The 16161-nt window shown below is 41.3% G+C and overlaps 1 protein-coding gene across 4 annotated transcripts in view; it reads left to right on the forward strand.

Annotated features, from left to right (window-relative positions):
* Positions 1 to 16161, forward strand: part of TSC22D1 (TSC22 domain family, member 1) — a 93868-nt gene that overhangs the window by 74050 nt on the left and 3657 nt on the right. Inside the window, exon 1 of one of the 4 annotated variants that reach the window (XM_010583416.1) lies at positions 3814 to 4330. The exons of the other annotated variants lie outside the window; for them this stretch is intronic. Coding sequence (XP_010581718.1) covers positions 4245 to 4330 — 86 coding nt within the window. The 5' untranslated portion in view covers positions 3814 to 4244. Of the gene's footprint in view, positions 1 to 3813; positions 4331 to 16161 lie in introns of those variants that run through there. 4 annotated transcript variants of the gene reach the window in all.

Consider the following 16161-nt stretch of genomic DNA (forward strand, 5'->3'; position numbering starts at 1 on the left):
AACAATAAGCACTGTAGCTTCATATGAAAGTTTGTTCTTTTTGAACCCCTAAAGTGATAGTCTTGGAGACTGTGCTGTAATCACAAAAGAAACTTTGGGAATCCTGAATACTGGTGGCTTTTATCAGTCTCGGATCACTCTTTTAGTAATTTAACCCTTAAATATCTTAAGGATTGCATGTTTGTAACTTTAAAGCTTCCAGAAGAGCTTGAATGTTTTTCTGGTATATTTTCTGCTTTGTCAAGCACTTGTATGCACATCAGAATTTTAAATTCATTCTTAGTTTGTTGCATCGCATCAAAATTGACATTGTTACTGTAGGGCTTTTTATCGCTGTAGTCTAAAGGTTGGCTTGTGCTTTATTTTCTGCTTTTTCCTGTGGTAAAGTCTGGATTATTCAAGCTGTCTCTGAAGTCTTCTATAGCATGCGGAAAATGAACCTGCTAAATGTTTACCCCATGAAGGTATGCCAGCTAACTCAGTGATGTGTGACATGCTCAGGAATTCGTGCTCAAGTGCTGCACTTCATTCAGACTGACATAAACAGTAAATTCTGTTGGCTGAATGCCAGATTCATTCACTTACCAAGTTCAATCTAAACTTGGGCTGATGTTTGGTTGGGGTTTTTTTTAAGCAAAACTGTCAAGGAGTACTGCAAGTTAAGTATCTCAAAATACACTCCCTCCTCCCCTTTGGACATAAGAGGTATGGGCAGGGTGGGGGGGACCTAGGTACCCTGACGCTATCATGCATGAAATCCTGTTCTTTTTTGTTTCATTAAATGCTAAAACTTACGCGTATCTGACATCCTAGTGTACCCACAGTGATAATTCATCTGTGCGCAATCTGTCACTTTATATAACAGCCACAATGGTTCAGGACAAAGGAAGGAAAGCATAGCTTGGTGCTGAATTCTTGAATGTGACAGGAGAAGAAAGAAGATCCTTGTACTTCAGGCATTTTTCGGTTGCAGCTAGAGGCTATTTTTCAAAGCAGTAAAAATGTTCCATCGCTTAGTTAATCCAGTTGACTTACAATTTCTTTGTGGTTTCTATTACCTGTATGTTGTTGACCTACACATAACTGAGCAATGTTTTTAATTACTTGAATGCACTGTAACCAGAATTGTCAAATTTATGGGAATGCTTACGAGAAAAATCACGAAGTTACTGGAATACCTGCCTCTGAAGTGGTTATGTTTTAACATTTAATTTGATTTCAGTCTGGTAACTGACAAAGCAAATCCTTTGCTGTTTTTCATGAAGGTGATAAATGGAACTGATAAGACTCCTCTGGAGCACAAACCCCCCAAATAAAAAGGTGATAAGTTGGAATTAGCTGCTTTTAGATCAGTGGTATAGAAACCATTTTACTTGGTATAATTGGAGAATTAGCATCAAATGAAGCCTGTGAGTGTTGCCTTACTGTAAAGTCGTCACTAGAATTGGGGCTAAAGTATGAGGAAAGGTGATGAGTGTTACCAGAGGTGGAGCTACCTGTGGCTTCTCTTCGTGGGCTTCTCTGCAGAATGAAGCAGCTGAATATATTCAGTAGTCCTGCATCATACATGCATATCTATATCTCCCTGTATATATTTGCCTTTCATTTTCAAACTGACTCTGGCATGACTTCTTTTAACAAGCAGAGCAAATTAAAAGGATTTTAACATAAGCTCATGAGGAGGATGCTGGAAAGATAGCTTTTTACAGTATTTTTTTTTATTTCTGAGTGGGCATGAGATGATAGTACAGTTGGTTATTTATCTTTCATAAATTATATTCAGTGCTTAGATTTGTGTCTCTTAAATTTATCCCCCCCCCGTAACCTAACATTTAATGATCCTTCTGGCTATAAAGGAAACCCAGATTTGAGTCAGAGCAGTTTTGGAGCTGAGCGATGTATTGGTCAGATGTGCACAACTTAGTGGATCTTGTTTTTAACTGTCTTGACACAGCCCTGATGGAGCTCCTGCTCAGAGGGCATCTTGGAATAGGAAAGGAGAAAGTAAAGACTGTCCACAGGAAAGGCTAACATCACTGCTTTCATCCCTTTCCTGCTCCAACATAGCACAATGTGGATTCATTGCTTTAGGCATCCTGGAAAACAGCTGTGACCGGTGCATGTACTATATGCACAACAGTCACGGAGAAAGATTGTCTTCCTAGCGAGTGTCAATTGTGCGGCTTTATAGAGGAGAATACAGGCAACAAAGATGGCTTACTGTTACTTACTCCTAGCTTACTGTTCCTTGAAAACCTGTTGGAAGTCCACTTCCTTCTACAAACCCCCCCCCCCCCCCGCCTTTTATATGTGGTTGTACCATGCTAGTCTCCACTTGAAGCTTTCAGGAGTAGCAAGCATCCCTCTCGTAGGGCTGTTATACCTGTCTGCCTCTTCTCCAAGGACCAAGATCCTGGAGTGAAAGTGCTCTGCCATCAGAGTGGTCCCACCTCCATAGCTTTTTGGAGGGAGCAAGAGGAGAATGCTCAAATGAGCCATGGCTGTTGCCCATTTCCATGCTCTGCTGAGGGAGAGAGGTTTGATGTAATGGGAAAAACATTTATTAAGTGCAACTTGTCTGCTTCAGTCTCCCTGGTATGCTTTAAAAGGAACGTGATGCTCTGTCCTTACAAGCCAGGCATACCAGACTCTGGGAAGACCATTTAGAAATATTCTGTGCTGCTTCACAGTTAGTAGCTCTGATGCCCAGTTTAAATAACCTGAATTTCCTCTTGGCTCTGGGAATGGGGAACTAATCCCACTGCACCCCTCACCCCCAGAAAAAAAAGAAAAATTGCATTATTTCTTTTTGCTTGCTTCCTTTCCACCTCCTAACCAAAATATTTCCTTTGTGTGATGGTAGACTTGTTGGTTCTAATAAGTAGGGTTGGTTTTACCCCTCCCTCCCCCAAGCCAGTCTGTTTTCTTTTATTGTATACTACCTGCTTCTCTTGCCATCATTCACCTCTTCAGTGCCTTGGCAAGGTAGAACAGAAATGCAGTTAAATAGTACATGGCCATACTCTGAGCCAACTTGTTTGGCCTTTCTATTTGGTTTCTTTCCTACATAGTCTTACAAGGCAAATCTTGAGGAAACACATCTGACATCGCTTTAGCAGTCAGCGGTAAGCCCAAGTAACATTTGCTAGGTTTGATTTCTGGTTTTGTCTGCATTTTTGTGGTCTCAGTCTGATGGAAGAGTGTACATCAATGCCCATACTCCCTTCTGTGGTGGGGGTTCCTGCACACATGCTGCAAGTAGCCGGCTATTTCCATCGTAAGGGGTTCCCTCTGGCTCTCCAGCTCACTGTAGACTAGGAAAGTGAAGGTTGTTCATTTCTCTACAATGTACCATGGACAGTCGACTCTTGTTTGCACTGAAAAGCATTCACCATGATAGAGGAAGGAATATATTTACATTGAAGCAATGTTGGATAGTGCTACCTATGCAAGTAGGCTTGTAGTTAACATGGTATAGATGTCCTGCAATGCACCAAAAATTCCTTATGGTGAGCTGTGTTTCTGCGAGGAAGAATATGCAATATTTGATTGAATTTGGGCTTGATACGTGACGAGTCGTTGTCTTTATCTGGCCTGCAGAAGACTGTAACTAGATGCATGTCTGTAACTCTTTGTCACAGGTTCTTGTTATAATAGCAGTCAGGGATAGGATTTGCCTGTGTAAAGCATTTCTGGCAAAGTGGGTACTGTCGGTTCTGTGTCTAATTACAGTTGCCATTAAGCGCTGGAACTTTGATTTGAGAAACTACACCTCGGCTGCCTTTCTCTAAGCAGAATTAGCTACCTGTAGCAATTAACATGTGCTTTAGAAAAAGTGGGAGCAGGCTGAATCAGCTTGAGACTTGGCGAATTTGGCAGTGCTGAAAGAAGATGCATTTGTTTGAGATTTGAAAACCTAATCATGAAGATTTTAATCTCTCTTGATGCTTTATGTAACAGAACACCATGTGATCTCAGGATCTGTGGTGTCGTCACTGTTTGCCCTTCTTGTTTTTGTTGATCATGACCAACCACTATTAAACTCTGCAAACTTTGAATAGAAGCAAGTGGATAATCTTTAACGGGCGAGGCTTTGTGATTCTTGAAAGTGCTGTGGAGTTCAGGACCCGTGGTTAATAGTGGAATGCTAATGCTAATCTTACGGCTGCCAAGGACCGAGAGGTATTTCTTCCGACCCTCCATCTCGGGAGAAACTAATCAGCAGGTACTAAATAGATACATCAATGAAAGTGACACTTCTCCAGAAACAAGGCTCTGACCAAATAACCATGAAAGTGTTATTCTTGGAACTGGAACAGCATCTAAAGAGGTATTTATAAAGTTTTTAATTTTTAGATGCTTGATTTACTCATCTTCCTCTGCTTTAATGATTTCTTAAACTATTTTGTTTGAGCAAGTACTTAAAAATGCTTCTCCTAAACCAAGGTGCTTGGCACTTGTTAAAACTATTTCAAACTGTTTCAAGCTAGGAGTGTCATACTGCTTGAGGGTACTGTGTCACGCAGAGTGGTTTACTTATTCACTGAAAATCGACATGTCTTGAAATCTTTACCACAATATTTAAAATAATCCATATTATAAAATGTTTGCCATTACAGTACTTTTCTTTCCTCTTTTCAAAAAAAGTTATTCTAATTATTCCAAATCTTAAGTAATGTAATGCTAAACCAAAAATAAGAATTTATCATGATTTGAAACTTATTATCAAACAAGTTCATATTCATTCAAATATTTTTTCATACATAATGTATACTATCTTCTGTCTTGTCACATGTCTAAAGAAAAGTTTAGTTAATTGGTTTTGTTAAATGTTTGGAGAGGCATTGAAATACAGTTTAGTCTTCTGCAAGTTACATTTATTAAACCTCCTTTTCCATATAAACAGTGAAATATGAAATACATGTTTTTGATCTGGTTCCTTTCTAGTGTTTAAAAGAAATACCAATTAACTTGGTGAATGGGAAGAATTAGTTTATTGAGCTAAAAATATATGACAGTGGGGGGAGGAAAAATGCCCTGACTCTTCATGTTGTAGAGTTGTTGTTCTGTGTACAGAAGGCAAATATCCTTCTGTGGGAGGGAGCACAGAATGTGTTCTTCATAACTTCTGATCTCTGAACTGGTGCTTTTTGTTATGCCACACCCTTAAAATCCAAAAGCTTTGCTTTTATCATGTAAATTTTGACAAATACCAGTTAATATATTTCACGTGATATTCTTGTCATGTTATGTTTGTGATATTGCCTGTGGTGAATAGCTTTCCTCTGTGAATGGTGTCTCTTTAAAGAATATAAATTTATACATTGGAAAACTTTTTTTTGAAAACTCATTTTTAATTTCTTCAGCAATCGACAGTATCTGAAAACATGCTTGAAGTTTCAAATGAATGTTAAAAATTACACTAATTCATCTGAACGCCTAAGGAACCAGCGTAATGGAAATCTTTTATAATAGCAATTGAACTATAATGACAACAGTTATGTTATGCTTGAGCAGCGTGTGTATACAGCAATGACCTGTGTCATTATGTATTGCTGAACAAGAAAAGCAGCATTGAGAAGATTGTTTCCTACCACGAACCACGCTATTCCACAAAAGTGTAGTGAAAAAAGTGTGATGGAGTAGACATGTGGTTTTCTTTAACCTTTCTTCATTATTAAGAGGTTTTGCTATAACTGATTTTTACTGATGCACCTGGCAGCATGATGTAGCACCTCTAATCATAAACCAAAATCTGCATCTGTTAGTGTCGTATAGAAAATTTGGATGATTTCTCCTGTATTCTTATCCAGCAAGCTACTTCCTGTTTACTTCTCACTTGCTTTTGTTTCCTCTAGTTTCTCTTGCAGAGACGCTGGTTTTGCTCTAGTTGTTTTTCTGGTGAATTAAGGCTGGCTGACTGTCACGTCACCATAAATTGCAAATGAAGGAGAAACTTTAACCTCTCTTGCAGCTGTTCTTGGCTAATGTTGCATGTGGTTGTATTTTCTTTCCAAAACTGACCCTACTGAATGCGTGGGCCAAATCCAAAGAAGCATTTGGCTTTTTCCGGGTTAGAGGCAGAATCTCTTTTGAGAGTGAGTGAAGTTGTGTGCGTCCTTCTGGAGGAAGGAGGAGCGGTTCCCAGGTCAGGCATCGCATTTAAAACTTTTAGGATACTGACACAGTGGATCTTCTCCTACTTGCAGTCCTTGGTCAAGGGCAGTTTACAGCCTACTGAGAAGGGCTATTACTCTTAAGGAAATTAAATACTTCATACTTTTTCATTTTAAGCGTTGGCTGCCAGAATGAAGTCCAAGATCTAGAGTTCAGGCACTGGACCTCCACCAAAGTGCTTTGGAAAAGTGATCCCTAATGTCTTTGTGCTACTGGGTAGCTGTCTAGCACTAGGCAGCTGGAAATGGTGATTATATGGGAGTGCAGGAGCTCCTACTTGTCTTGTAGTGCAGACCACAGACAAGTGGCTGTGTCCACTTGAGATCCGGTGTATATCAGCACCTCTCCATATTCGTACTGAATGAATGGTGGTGTGGCATCCTCCATATTTCTTTTTGAAACTTGGTTGGAAATGCAGATGATGTGAGCATCAGCGGGGGGGGGGGAACCAAGTCAGAAGATCTTTGAGCCTCTAGTTATGGCATCAGCTGGGAGAAGGGTGTGCTGGATGCACCCGCTAACTGTTGGGATGCTTAAGGTGGGCTGTAGTTGGTTAACATACATGAACAATACTGAAGGCAGGGGCAAAAACTACTGGGTCTTGCGCTATTATATTTAGGTCATCCCTATCCGAACTTCAATAACTTCAGTTTGTTTAAAGCGTACCTTAGTAAAGGGCACCAGTCTCTATCTGATGATACCAAGGGATAGAAAACCCACTATAGTCCTTCTTACTGTTTTTAAAAGGCAGACTTTAATTCATCATTAGATAAATATTAAATAGATGCCCTCTAATATGAAAAACCAAAAATCTGACAGCCCCTGAAACCTAGTATTTACTCTATTTAAAAGTAATTGTTCATGCTTAGTTAAATCAGGTCAGGGTCCTTCCAGGGTTTTCAAGGATCCTTTGAAGTACCTTGACATCTTTTAGTCTTATCAGTATAAGTAAATTCCCTCAACCCCAATCTCTGAATCAGTTCGATGGTTCTTTTCTACCTGTTTCAGTTTATCAACATCTTGTTTTAAAATGCTGAGTTCTTCAGTAATGGGGCTGAAAAACAGGTTTGGGCAAACTAATTCAAGGCAGGAGCCTATCTCAGTTGCACCAGTGCTACCCTGTGACTCAAAACATTCACTTAACAAATATTTTTGTTTATAGCTGTCGTGATTGCTTGTACTTGAACTGCTGATTGCTGTTACGGTCTACCTGCTTGGGGCTTCTAGCAATTAGTAGTGGCTGGGAAGAGTCAGAGAGGAATTCCCCCGTTCTGTACCTTGTGTGGGTGCAGGCAGTGCCTCCCCAGAGGGAAGGCTGCCTAGGGTTGTTCCTGTAAGAGGTGACTTGTCCTCTGCTTGGTGGGACACCGCAGCAGCGATTCCCTGGCTCCAACAGTGGAGCTGGAAGAGGGGCTTTAGATCCTGTCCCACAGCAGGAGTTCTCTTTCCTTCCTATAACTTGACAGCAGTGCGGCAGCTCGCCGCGTTGATGCTGGGGAAGAGGGACCACTGGGCATCTGGGCTAACACCCTGCGTGAGAACGAGGAAACATCCCTGGGAGCTGTTTTGGACTCCCATGCGTTACTAAGTGGGTTACTCATCTCAGACTTCTGATACTGCAGTTGGTTAGGTTTTGTTTTGTTTTGAGTTTTGGTGGGGTTTTTTAAGCCGCAAAGGTTCAAGGTGTCACCTTAATGATCAGTGGTTTCTGGAGGATGAGGTAATTGTTTTCAAGAAGTGTTAGGTGCCTGATACAGTATACACATGAGCTCAGACCTTGTTTTGTACAAAAGACTCTTGGAACAGCCAATGAAACATATTTTAGGTGGATGTCCACCAGAAAACAGCCATCAGCAGTATGAGGGAATGGACTGGGCTGCTTTGTAAACAGGATGCCACTCATAAATTTAGCCAACTCTGCATAAAGACGATTACCTGGTTATTGAATAAGTATGAAATAATATGCTGTAATCTTTCCTTCGCAAGCTGTGTATTAAAAGATTAAGAGTGTATCTTCTGTTTGCAGAATGTCTGGCTCAAGGGTGGCTAAATGTCAGTGGCGTCAGTGGCCACCACAGAGCCGATGGTCTCGAGGTACTTGCTGTTTAGAAGTTAGAAGATAGAGTCCTGTGGAAAAGGAGGGCTTTCTACTGCCCGAGTCTCCTCTAGAGCAGCAGTAGAGTACTGAGGAAGACTGAATCCCACCTGAAGGAGAACCAGGACTTCAGGATATACAAGCCTTTTGTAGGTGATGTGGACCTATGCTAGCTGTTTGCAGTCTCTGGCCTGGAAGGTGCTCCAGGGACATGTTCAAAACATGCTGAGCTGGCATATTTGTGTTCTGACTGTTCTCTTTGGTTTGCAGTGTGGCAGGATTACAGGAAAGTAGTGTTGTGCTGAAGTGGGTAATACATCTCAAAAGCCATAAGGCACAGTCAGGTCAGATTAAAATATCTATTTATCTGTCTTTAGGTAATTTTTTTAGTAACTTTAAAGCACACCCCATTTCATAGTCTAATGTACTTTCCCAGGTATCTTGCATTCTGTTTCAAACCAGTATTGCTTTACAATTTCTTTCTTCAGTAGGGGAAGCTTAAATGTTTCTTACATGGAGATACTCTGTTGGGATTTCTGTAATAGTGAGTCAGCAGGATTTGTGTCTCAAGTCACTGAAGCTATGCCTGGATTAAGAAGCCTGGGAGTACTTTCCCATTCCAGGGTCTAGCTGTACCTGTTTCTCAATGCCAGACTGAGTTGAAGCACAGCACAGGTTTCTCTCATATCCTTGTTTCCACAAGAAAAGGAGGGGAAAAAAAAGCACAGGCTGGGCAGGAAATTGTCCAGTAAATGCCCGACTTGGTGGTTTATAAAGGGAAGCAAGACTTCGGAATATACCACACTGTGCAATAAATCTGGTAAATCGGGTCATTCTTATGTGTTTCTGGAAATTCCCCCATGCTTCCTGAATGGGTGGAGATACATGGGATTTGACTCCTATAAAGGAAAGTTTCCATTTGGGTATAAAAATACCTTTAAATACATTAGAGTGAATTCAGCCTGTTTAAGTGCACTTCTGCTTGGATGGAACAGCAGGTTTGGTATTTTCTCTAAATTTTTTAGGAAGTTTCTAAAAGATGATAAACTGTGGGTTCAGGCACAACTGAAGTAGAGTGTTTTGACCACTCAGAAATTAGGAAATGCGGTATTACAAATTTGTGTGATATACATGCATTAGAGCCAGGGGATTTAATCTGAAAGCAAGTCACCTAGTTGTTCATTGATACTGAAGCCTTTTGCCAGTGATTGCGAAGAAACTGAGATTGTATGAGTGTAAACAGACAAGTGGATAAAAGTCTGTTGTCTTAGCATATTTGCTGAGGAGGAAAAGCGGCATTGAACTCTCACCTTATTGTCTTTGTTCTAGTACACGTGTAATCGAGTAGCGGTGTTCGAGGTTTATTATTATTTAACAGAACGGCCTTAAAAGTTGTCGGGCAGAACACGGTGGTAATGAGTGATCTGCCATGTCAAAAGCCAAGCAGTGGCAGACCTTCATCCTCGTTCACGGCAGATTGGATTCCACGTCTTGTGCGCTCCATTCCCGCACTGCGGTCTTACCTTATATTTTGTTTCCGTACTTTTCTCCTTTCATCTTCGTTGACTGTTTTTAATAATTTCCATAGAAGCTGGAGTAGGGAACTTCTTTCCAAACTTTCTGAAGACCATAGGACAATGCTGGTTAATTGCAGGGGTTTTAGCTTTGTTCCTCACAACTTTGAGTTGGCTTCTAGTGTGATATACTTCTGTGGGAAATGCAGGCTTAATTTCAAGTGTTGAAAAGTGGCCATCAAAGGGAAAACGATACTCAGTGAGATGTGTAGGCCAGCTGTTATGCCATATAAATAATTTCTTAATAAGCATGACTAAATTATTAGCTGATCCAAGATTTTCAATATAGTTTCAAGGGAAACAATTAGAAAAAGGGGAGGAGGTGGGAAAAGAGGAAGGAAGGGATTAAGTGGTTAAAAAAAAAAAGCATAACAGGTGTAGGCTTTACAGGGGGCTGGGGATGGGGGAAATGGAGGGACTTAAGGTCCTCCATCCCCCCACCCCCTTCCACAATTAGCACCAGTCAGTAAGATGTAGTATTCCCATTTCATGTGACTTGGTGTGACTTCTCTGTAGCCTTAAGGAAATAGAAGATATTAAGTGTTTAAAAAATAACAAAAGATGACCCTTCTCAGTTACAGGTTAAATTGGCTGGGTTTTTTAATTTGATGACTAAATCCCACTGTGTGTTATCAAGGAAGGGTGGGGTTGGTGGGTGTCAGCCACTGTCCCAGAGTCCCTCCTGGGCTGTTTGCCCCCCTGGGACAGAGATGCTGTTTATATTAATATAGAGAACTTCAGCTTTTCCAAATGCGCATCGTGCCAAACCACTTCCTATACTTGCTATGTTTCTTTTGTTATGTTAGGTGTAACTTGAAATGCTCCAGTGACTCTCTTTCCTCCCCTTTTCATTTAATTTTGGAATACACAGTTGAAAAATCTGTTGTACAGTTAGAACAAGTGGGATTAAATGCTAGTGTAAGTGGTTTTTACTTCAAGGTGCTCTCCTTCGCTTTGAGAAAAGCATTGCACATGAAAGCTACGGGTAAGACCAGGGAATTGAACGCTCTTTTTATGAAAAATGTTAAATCTAAAATAACTTAAACCAAATTTCACATAAAGGAAAAGTGAAATTCAGCTCCATGCTTCAGGTAGTGAAACTTAAAGATTGTAAAGTTTTATCACTTTTCTATATATGCTGCTTTATGGCACTAAACGTTTTTTCTCCCCTTCCATCCTGGGGACAGTGTCAGCATGCAGAGTGACGTTGTGTGCAGCTTTCTGGAGGAAAGAAAATCAATTCTGGCTCAGATGTCTCACTTAAAACTTTCAGGATGCTAACACGGTTGGTGGATCTTTTCCCACTTGCAGTCCTTGGTCAAGGACAGTTTATAGGATACTGAGGAGGGCTTTCACTTTTAATGAGTCAAGTGACTGGACTCTGCGAGGAGGCTTTGAAACTCAATGGATGTGCACAGAAACAGGGTCCTTCATCCCAACTGCATTGCTAGATGGTCGTCTATGGATGATCTCAGGAAAGTGGATGCCCCATGTCCCTCTCCATAAAATTGCTCTAAGATGGTTCATACTTCCTTGCAGAGTTCCCTCTGACCAGTGAAGAGTGGATTATCTCTGTGTTTGTCTATATCCAGGTACTTGATACAGACCTTATGTTTTATTTTGTCAGCATTAAAATTGGTAGAATCATTATAATTCTCATTAAAACCAACTGGGCTTGACTTAGCAATTAGTTGCCTGTAAAAGGGAAAGAGGATACTCTCAGAGGAGCCAGTGAGAACCACTCCTTGTTTGTCTTTTGATCTTACATGGTTATCTTCTTGCTTTTAAATGCAGCCTTCTGTCTCCTGTGCATAGAGCACAGCGTGATACTTCTGTGTACGCATTGCGATTAGAGATACTGTCAAGTTATTTCCAGAACCCCAGTAGGGTGTATGTATTCTTTCCGCTGAATATTTATTTAGTTACGCTTGCACATCTGGCAAAAAAAAAATTAAAATTACAAATACAGCACTTCATTTCACTAGCATCTTGCATAGCTTTCCCTTTTATCTGTTTTTCATGGAACTAAAAACCAGTTCCTAGCAAACCAAATTATAGATGCAAATAACTTTACTGTGGGGGAGGAAAAGCACACATTTAGGAAAACTGAGAGGATAATATCTGGTAGCGAGAGGTTCTTCAGTTTAGCAGAGGTATGTAAATTGAAATCTGCAGAATTCAAACGAGAAATAAAATATGTGTTAGCCTTTGGTGCTGAGCAGTAAGTTCTCAGTGGCTTGGTTTCTTTAGATCAAGATCCTAGCTACAAGTTTGAGGCTGGAAAAGGAGGTTGGCTGAGCTGCTGTGATCCTTATTTAGACTATCTGAATGTGATTTTTTTTTTTTTTTTTTTTTGGTCCTTAGTCTGTTAAAAACATAATTTTCACTTACTGTGGGGAAAAAAAAAATCATTGGGCAGCTTCTCCAGCCTATCTTGTACCTTTACTGAGATGAAGAAAAAAAATCACAGCCTATTGAAAGGAATAATCCTTCAGTCCTTGATGTCAACTGCAGCCAGAGTTTCCTCTTTAAGTTATTACCTTGGAGCAATTTTGCGTAAGTTTGATACTGGGGTGGTTGCTGTCAATAAACATAGTTTTGAATTTATGAATTTTAAGGCAGAATAGTACTTTTGCCACTTCTTGACCATTTTTTAGATGCCAAGTGAAATGTCAAGTCAGATGTCATGTAGAATCTAATTACTGTAGTCTTTTCTTGAATAATTAACAGATTTTTTTTTTTAACCTCTTCAGTACTTTTATTTTGTAGTTGAAAACTGCAGCTGAAGTCCACAGGATCTGAGCCTGTCTGTCGTGTAAGATGACAGTGCACTGTGACAGAAATTGCTGTTTTCTAATATGGTTTCTGGTGTGGTGTCTTTGCAACATAGTCAAAAGACAAGATTTATTTTAAGTTCAGGAGATGCTTGTCTAGGGCTTTTAATGTTGGCATCTAAAGGCAGCATACATTGACAAGTTACTTGAAAGATAAATTTTTTAAGTGAAAGAATTTTTTCACATGCACACAGAAATATATGCCAAACCAGACTTGCATAGAGACAAAATGATTCTGTGCTGCAGCTTACCTCATTATGTGCTCAAGATGAAAAGCACTTTTTTCAAGTGCTTAGCACGATTGAATTGAGACAAGAGGAAATTATTTAGGGGGAGAAACAGTGTTTAAGAACTGAACCGCTACAAAAGGTGAAGCTGTTAAAAAGTCGTTGACTACCGTGTATGTTTCAACTTAAGCAGTTAATTTATTTGAGGATCAGAGATGCCGGTGAACTACTTGTTTAGCACTGTATTGTATTCTGCCCTACTCGTTTCTCAATCACCCATCTCGAGTCTTTTTTCTATTACTTTATGCAGTTTGTGAACACCCGGGGTGCTCCGCAGACATGCAGGCTTCCGAAGCGAGCGGCCCTCCGTGTGAGGGGTCTCTGGACAAATGTCCGTCCTGTGGCTTTACAGAAATGTGGAATTCTGCAGCCTTTCTCACCTCTGTTCCCAGGAATGTAAAACTGTAAGCTTTTGCAGGAGTCTAATATCGTGTAGTATCTGTTAATGAGGTGTTAAAAGAGATGGTTAGAAGGTTTTGAGCAACACAATAGCAGTCATCTTGATTCCCTTCTAGTGCTGTTCAGGGAGGGTGAGTGAGTGAAAACACCAAAATCTGAGCGAAGTGCATGTTGAATGTCATGGTGGAGGAGGCAGGAGGGGAGACAAAGCGATGAGCAGGCAGGGGGAAAGGGAGTTTGGAGGATTATTTTCCTTAGATCTTCCGTAGATTGTTTTATTTCATAAATGATACATATTTTTAAAAAGCAACAGCAACCCCCCAACCTTTAAATCCAGAGTTCAGTCTCTGTCCTCGTCAGGCAGACGATGGGGTGTTGAGGCGAATATCGGAGGTTAGTGGTGCTCCCCGCCCCCCACCCAATTTTGGGGATGAAAGTAGTACATGTCCTGTTTTTTATTTCCTAGATGATCTGAGAGCTCCGAGCTTTCTCAGCCATAAAGGGACACTTAACAGTTTGCTTTTTATAGGGTGGGCAAAGCAGAACATGCATATTAATATGCAGTCCTAGTTACACAGCTGACAGCTTTCTGTTGAATCACAACTCAGCTTGTAGGCATCTAAAAATAAATGAAAGAATTTGCTAAAAGCCCACTGAAGTTAATGGAAGATGGTTAATGAGTTTAGTGGGAATTGGATTTAGGATCATATCTGTATCTCTTCTTCGTGAAGATATGCTAATGTAGATTAAAGAAGGCAATGTTATTTCTTGTTAATCGTTATCGCTTTTCTGTCATAAGTGGAATGATGGCATTTAATAATTATTATGGCAGCACCAACAACGCATCGTGACTTTTTTCATTTGTACATGTAAAAATATACATACAAATGTTTGTCTGTACTGCAACTGCAAAGCAGGCGTTTCAAGGGTATGTTTGTTCAGGCGTGTGAGTTTGCTATCTTGAGCGTGTCATTTTATAAGGACCTAATTAGCAGAAATAGGACTTCTCCTTTTTTACACCTACTCTGCCCTTTTCTGATTAAGAGCTTCAGGGGACCGAGATTGGCCTGAGCTTGTGTCCAGCTGCAATTTTGTTTATTTTAGGGTCCCCAGGAACTGCCATGGTGAGCAGTCATTTGAGACGTTACTGATTTTCAAAACCAACCCTTCATAAAACATTAATTTAGACCAAGCCTAGGACAGGAGTTGATACAGGTTCTGGTGCAGATGATGTGCTTTTGGAGCTGTTTATTAAATGGCTCGCTTGATCACTGAATGCGATGAGTACCATCGTGTGTAGTAAGTAACCTCTGCAAAGAAAGTGGTTAGTTGAAGCGTACGTACAAGGTATGGTTACGGGTGTTTGTCCGTCAGGAGGTGGACGCATATGTCTTAATGCGTTGCTTCTAATTTACTCGCTATTAAATTTGCAAGTCAACACAGGCAAGGGTTGTTTTGAAAAACTTCCTTTAATTTTCTGCCCGTTAGGCGCTATCCTGTGCAGCTTCCCCAGGTGCCCGAAGGGCGAGATGAGAGCTGTGCCCTTGCGGGACGTGCATCGTACGTGGTAGCAGGAAAGCGGCTGTGAGGAACTCTTAGGTGTGACCTCTCTCGTGAATAGGATTAGTTTGTACTACTCTGCTGGCATTATTGAATGAAAGAATAGTGGGCTAGGACAACATAAATAAACTAAGAAGGATGATGCAGATACGCAAATGCTAAATTTAGCTTTAAGATGATTATTCTGTGCCTCCTGGCTTTCCTGCTTCTCTGGGAGCAACACCTGTGACATAGATGTGACTTCCAGTTCTTGGAGAAGTTTGCGGTAGAGAATCGAAGAGGTTTTTGACTTCATTTTTGTGCCTTTAAGTCATGTAATGCCTGATGAAAGTGCAGGTCTAGAAAATAGCGGGTTTTAGAGGTGGGCCGTTTCTTGTGGCAGTATTTGCAGTGGTCTGATTCTAACTGTTGGGTCTCCTAGCTGTCACTGGTGGAGAGGGTCCCTTGGATGGGTTGTGACTGCAGTGGCTGTGTTCCATGACACGTGAGAGCATAACGTGTGTTGAGAAACACACCACAGTTAGGTGGGAGAAGAATTTTTCCTAAATTATTAACGCACATGCTGCAACTTTTATGACCGTTAAGTGCCGTATGGTAGAATCCAAACGTGAGTGAATAGGTTGCTGTAGAAGAAGAGCATGGGCTGGCTTGCTAGAAATCCGCAGGCTTGTGCTGTGCGCGCTTTCTGTGGATGATCTGATGCCTGAATATTTTTTTTTTTTCCTTTCCATGAATGGTTTTACGGGCTAATGAGGCCTGCGTAAGGGATACAGAGGGACGGCTGCTGCTCTGGGGGCTCCATAAGAGTCAGAAAGGGTTTTACCCGCGTACGGTGTGCGCCCGTCTTGCTTTTTACCGCCTTTCCCAGCCGAAGCGGGGTCCGGGGGCTGAAACTTTGCCTCCCCACGGGGCACAGAGCACGAATCTGCGGCTGGGGGGGGGCCGGTCGCTGCCGGCGCTGCCCGGTGCCCGTAGGTGGCGGTGTCGGCGCGGCGACGGGCCGGCCCCTCGCTCCCGCCGGCGGCGGCTGGGCTTCCCCTCCGCTCCCGTAATTATCATTGCGGTGTTTGGTTGGTTTTTGGTTTTTTTTTTGGTTTTTTTTTTGTTTTTGTTTTTTTTTTTTTTTTTTAAATTCCCTCTTCATTCTCGCGCGTGGAAATCGGCACGGCGAGCCTGTCAGGGTCTCACAGGTGTGTCCGTGTGTGTGTTGCCGTGTGTCCGTGTGCCGTGTCCCG

Source organism: Haliaeetus leucocephalus, unplaced genomic scaffold, assembly GCF_000737465.1.
Source record: "Haliaeetus leucocephalus isolate CR32 unplaced genomic scaffold, Haliaeetus_leucocephalus-4.0 Scaffold897, whole genome shotgun sequence".
Lineage (NCBI taxonomy): Eukaryota > Metazoa > Chordata > Aves > Accipitriformes > Accipitridae > Haliaeetus > Haliaeetus leucocephalus.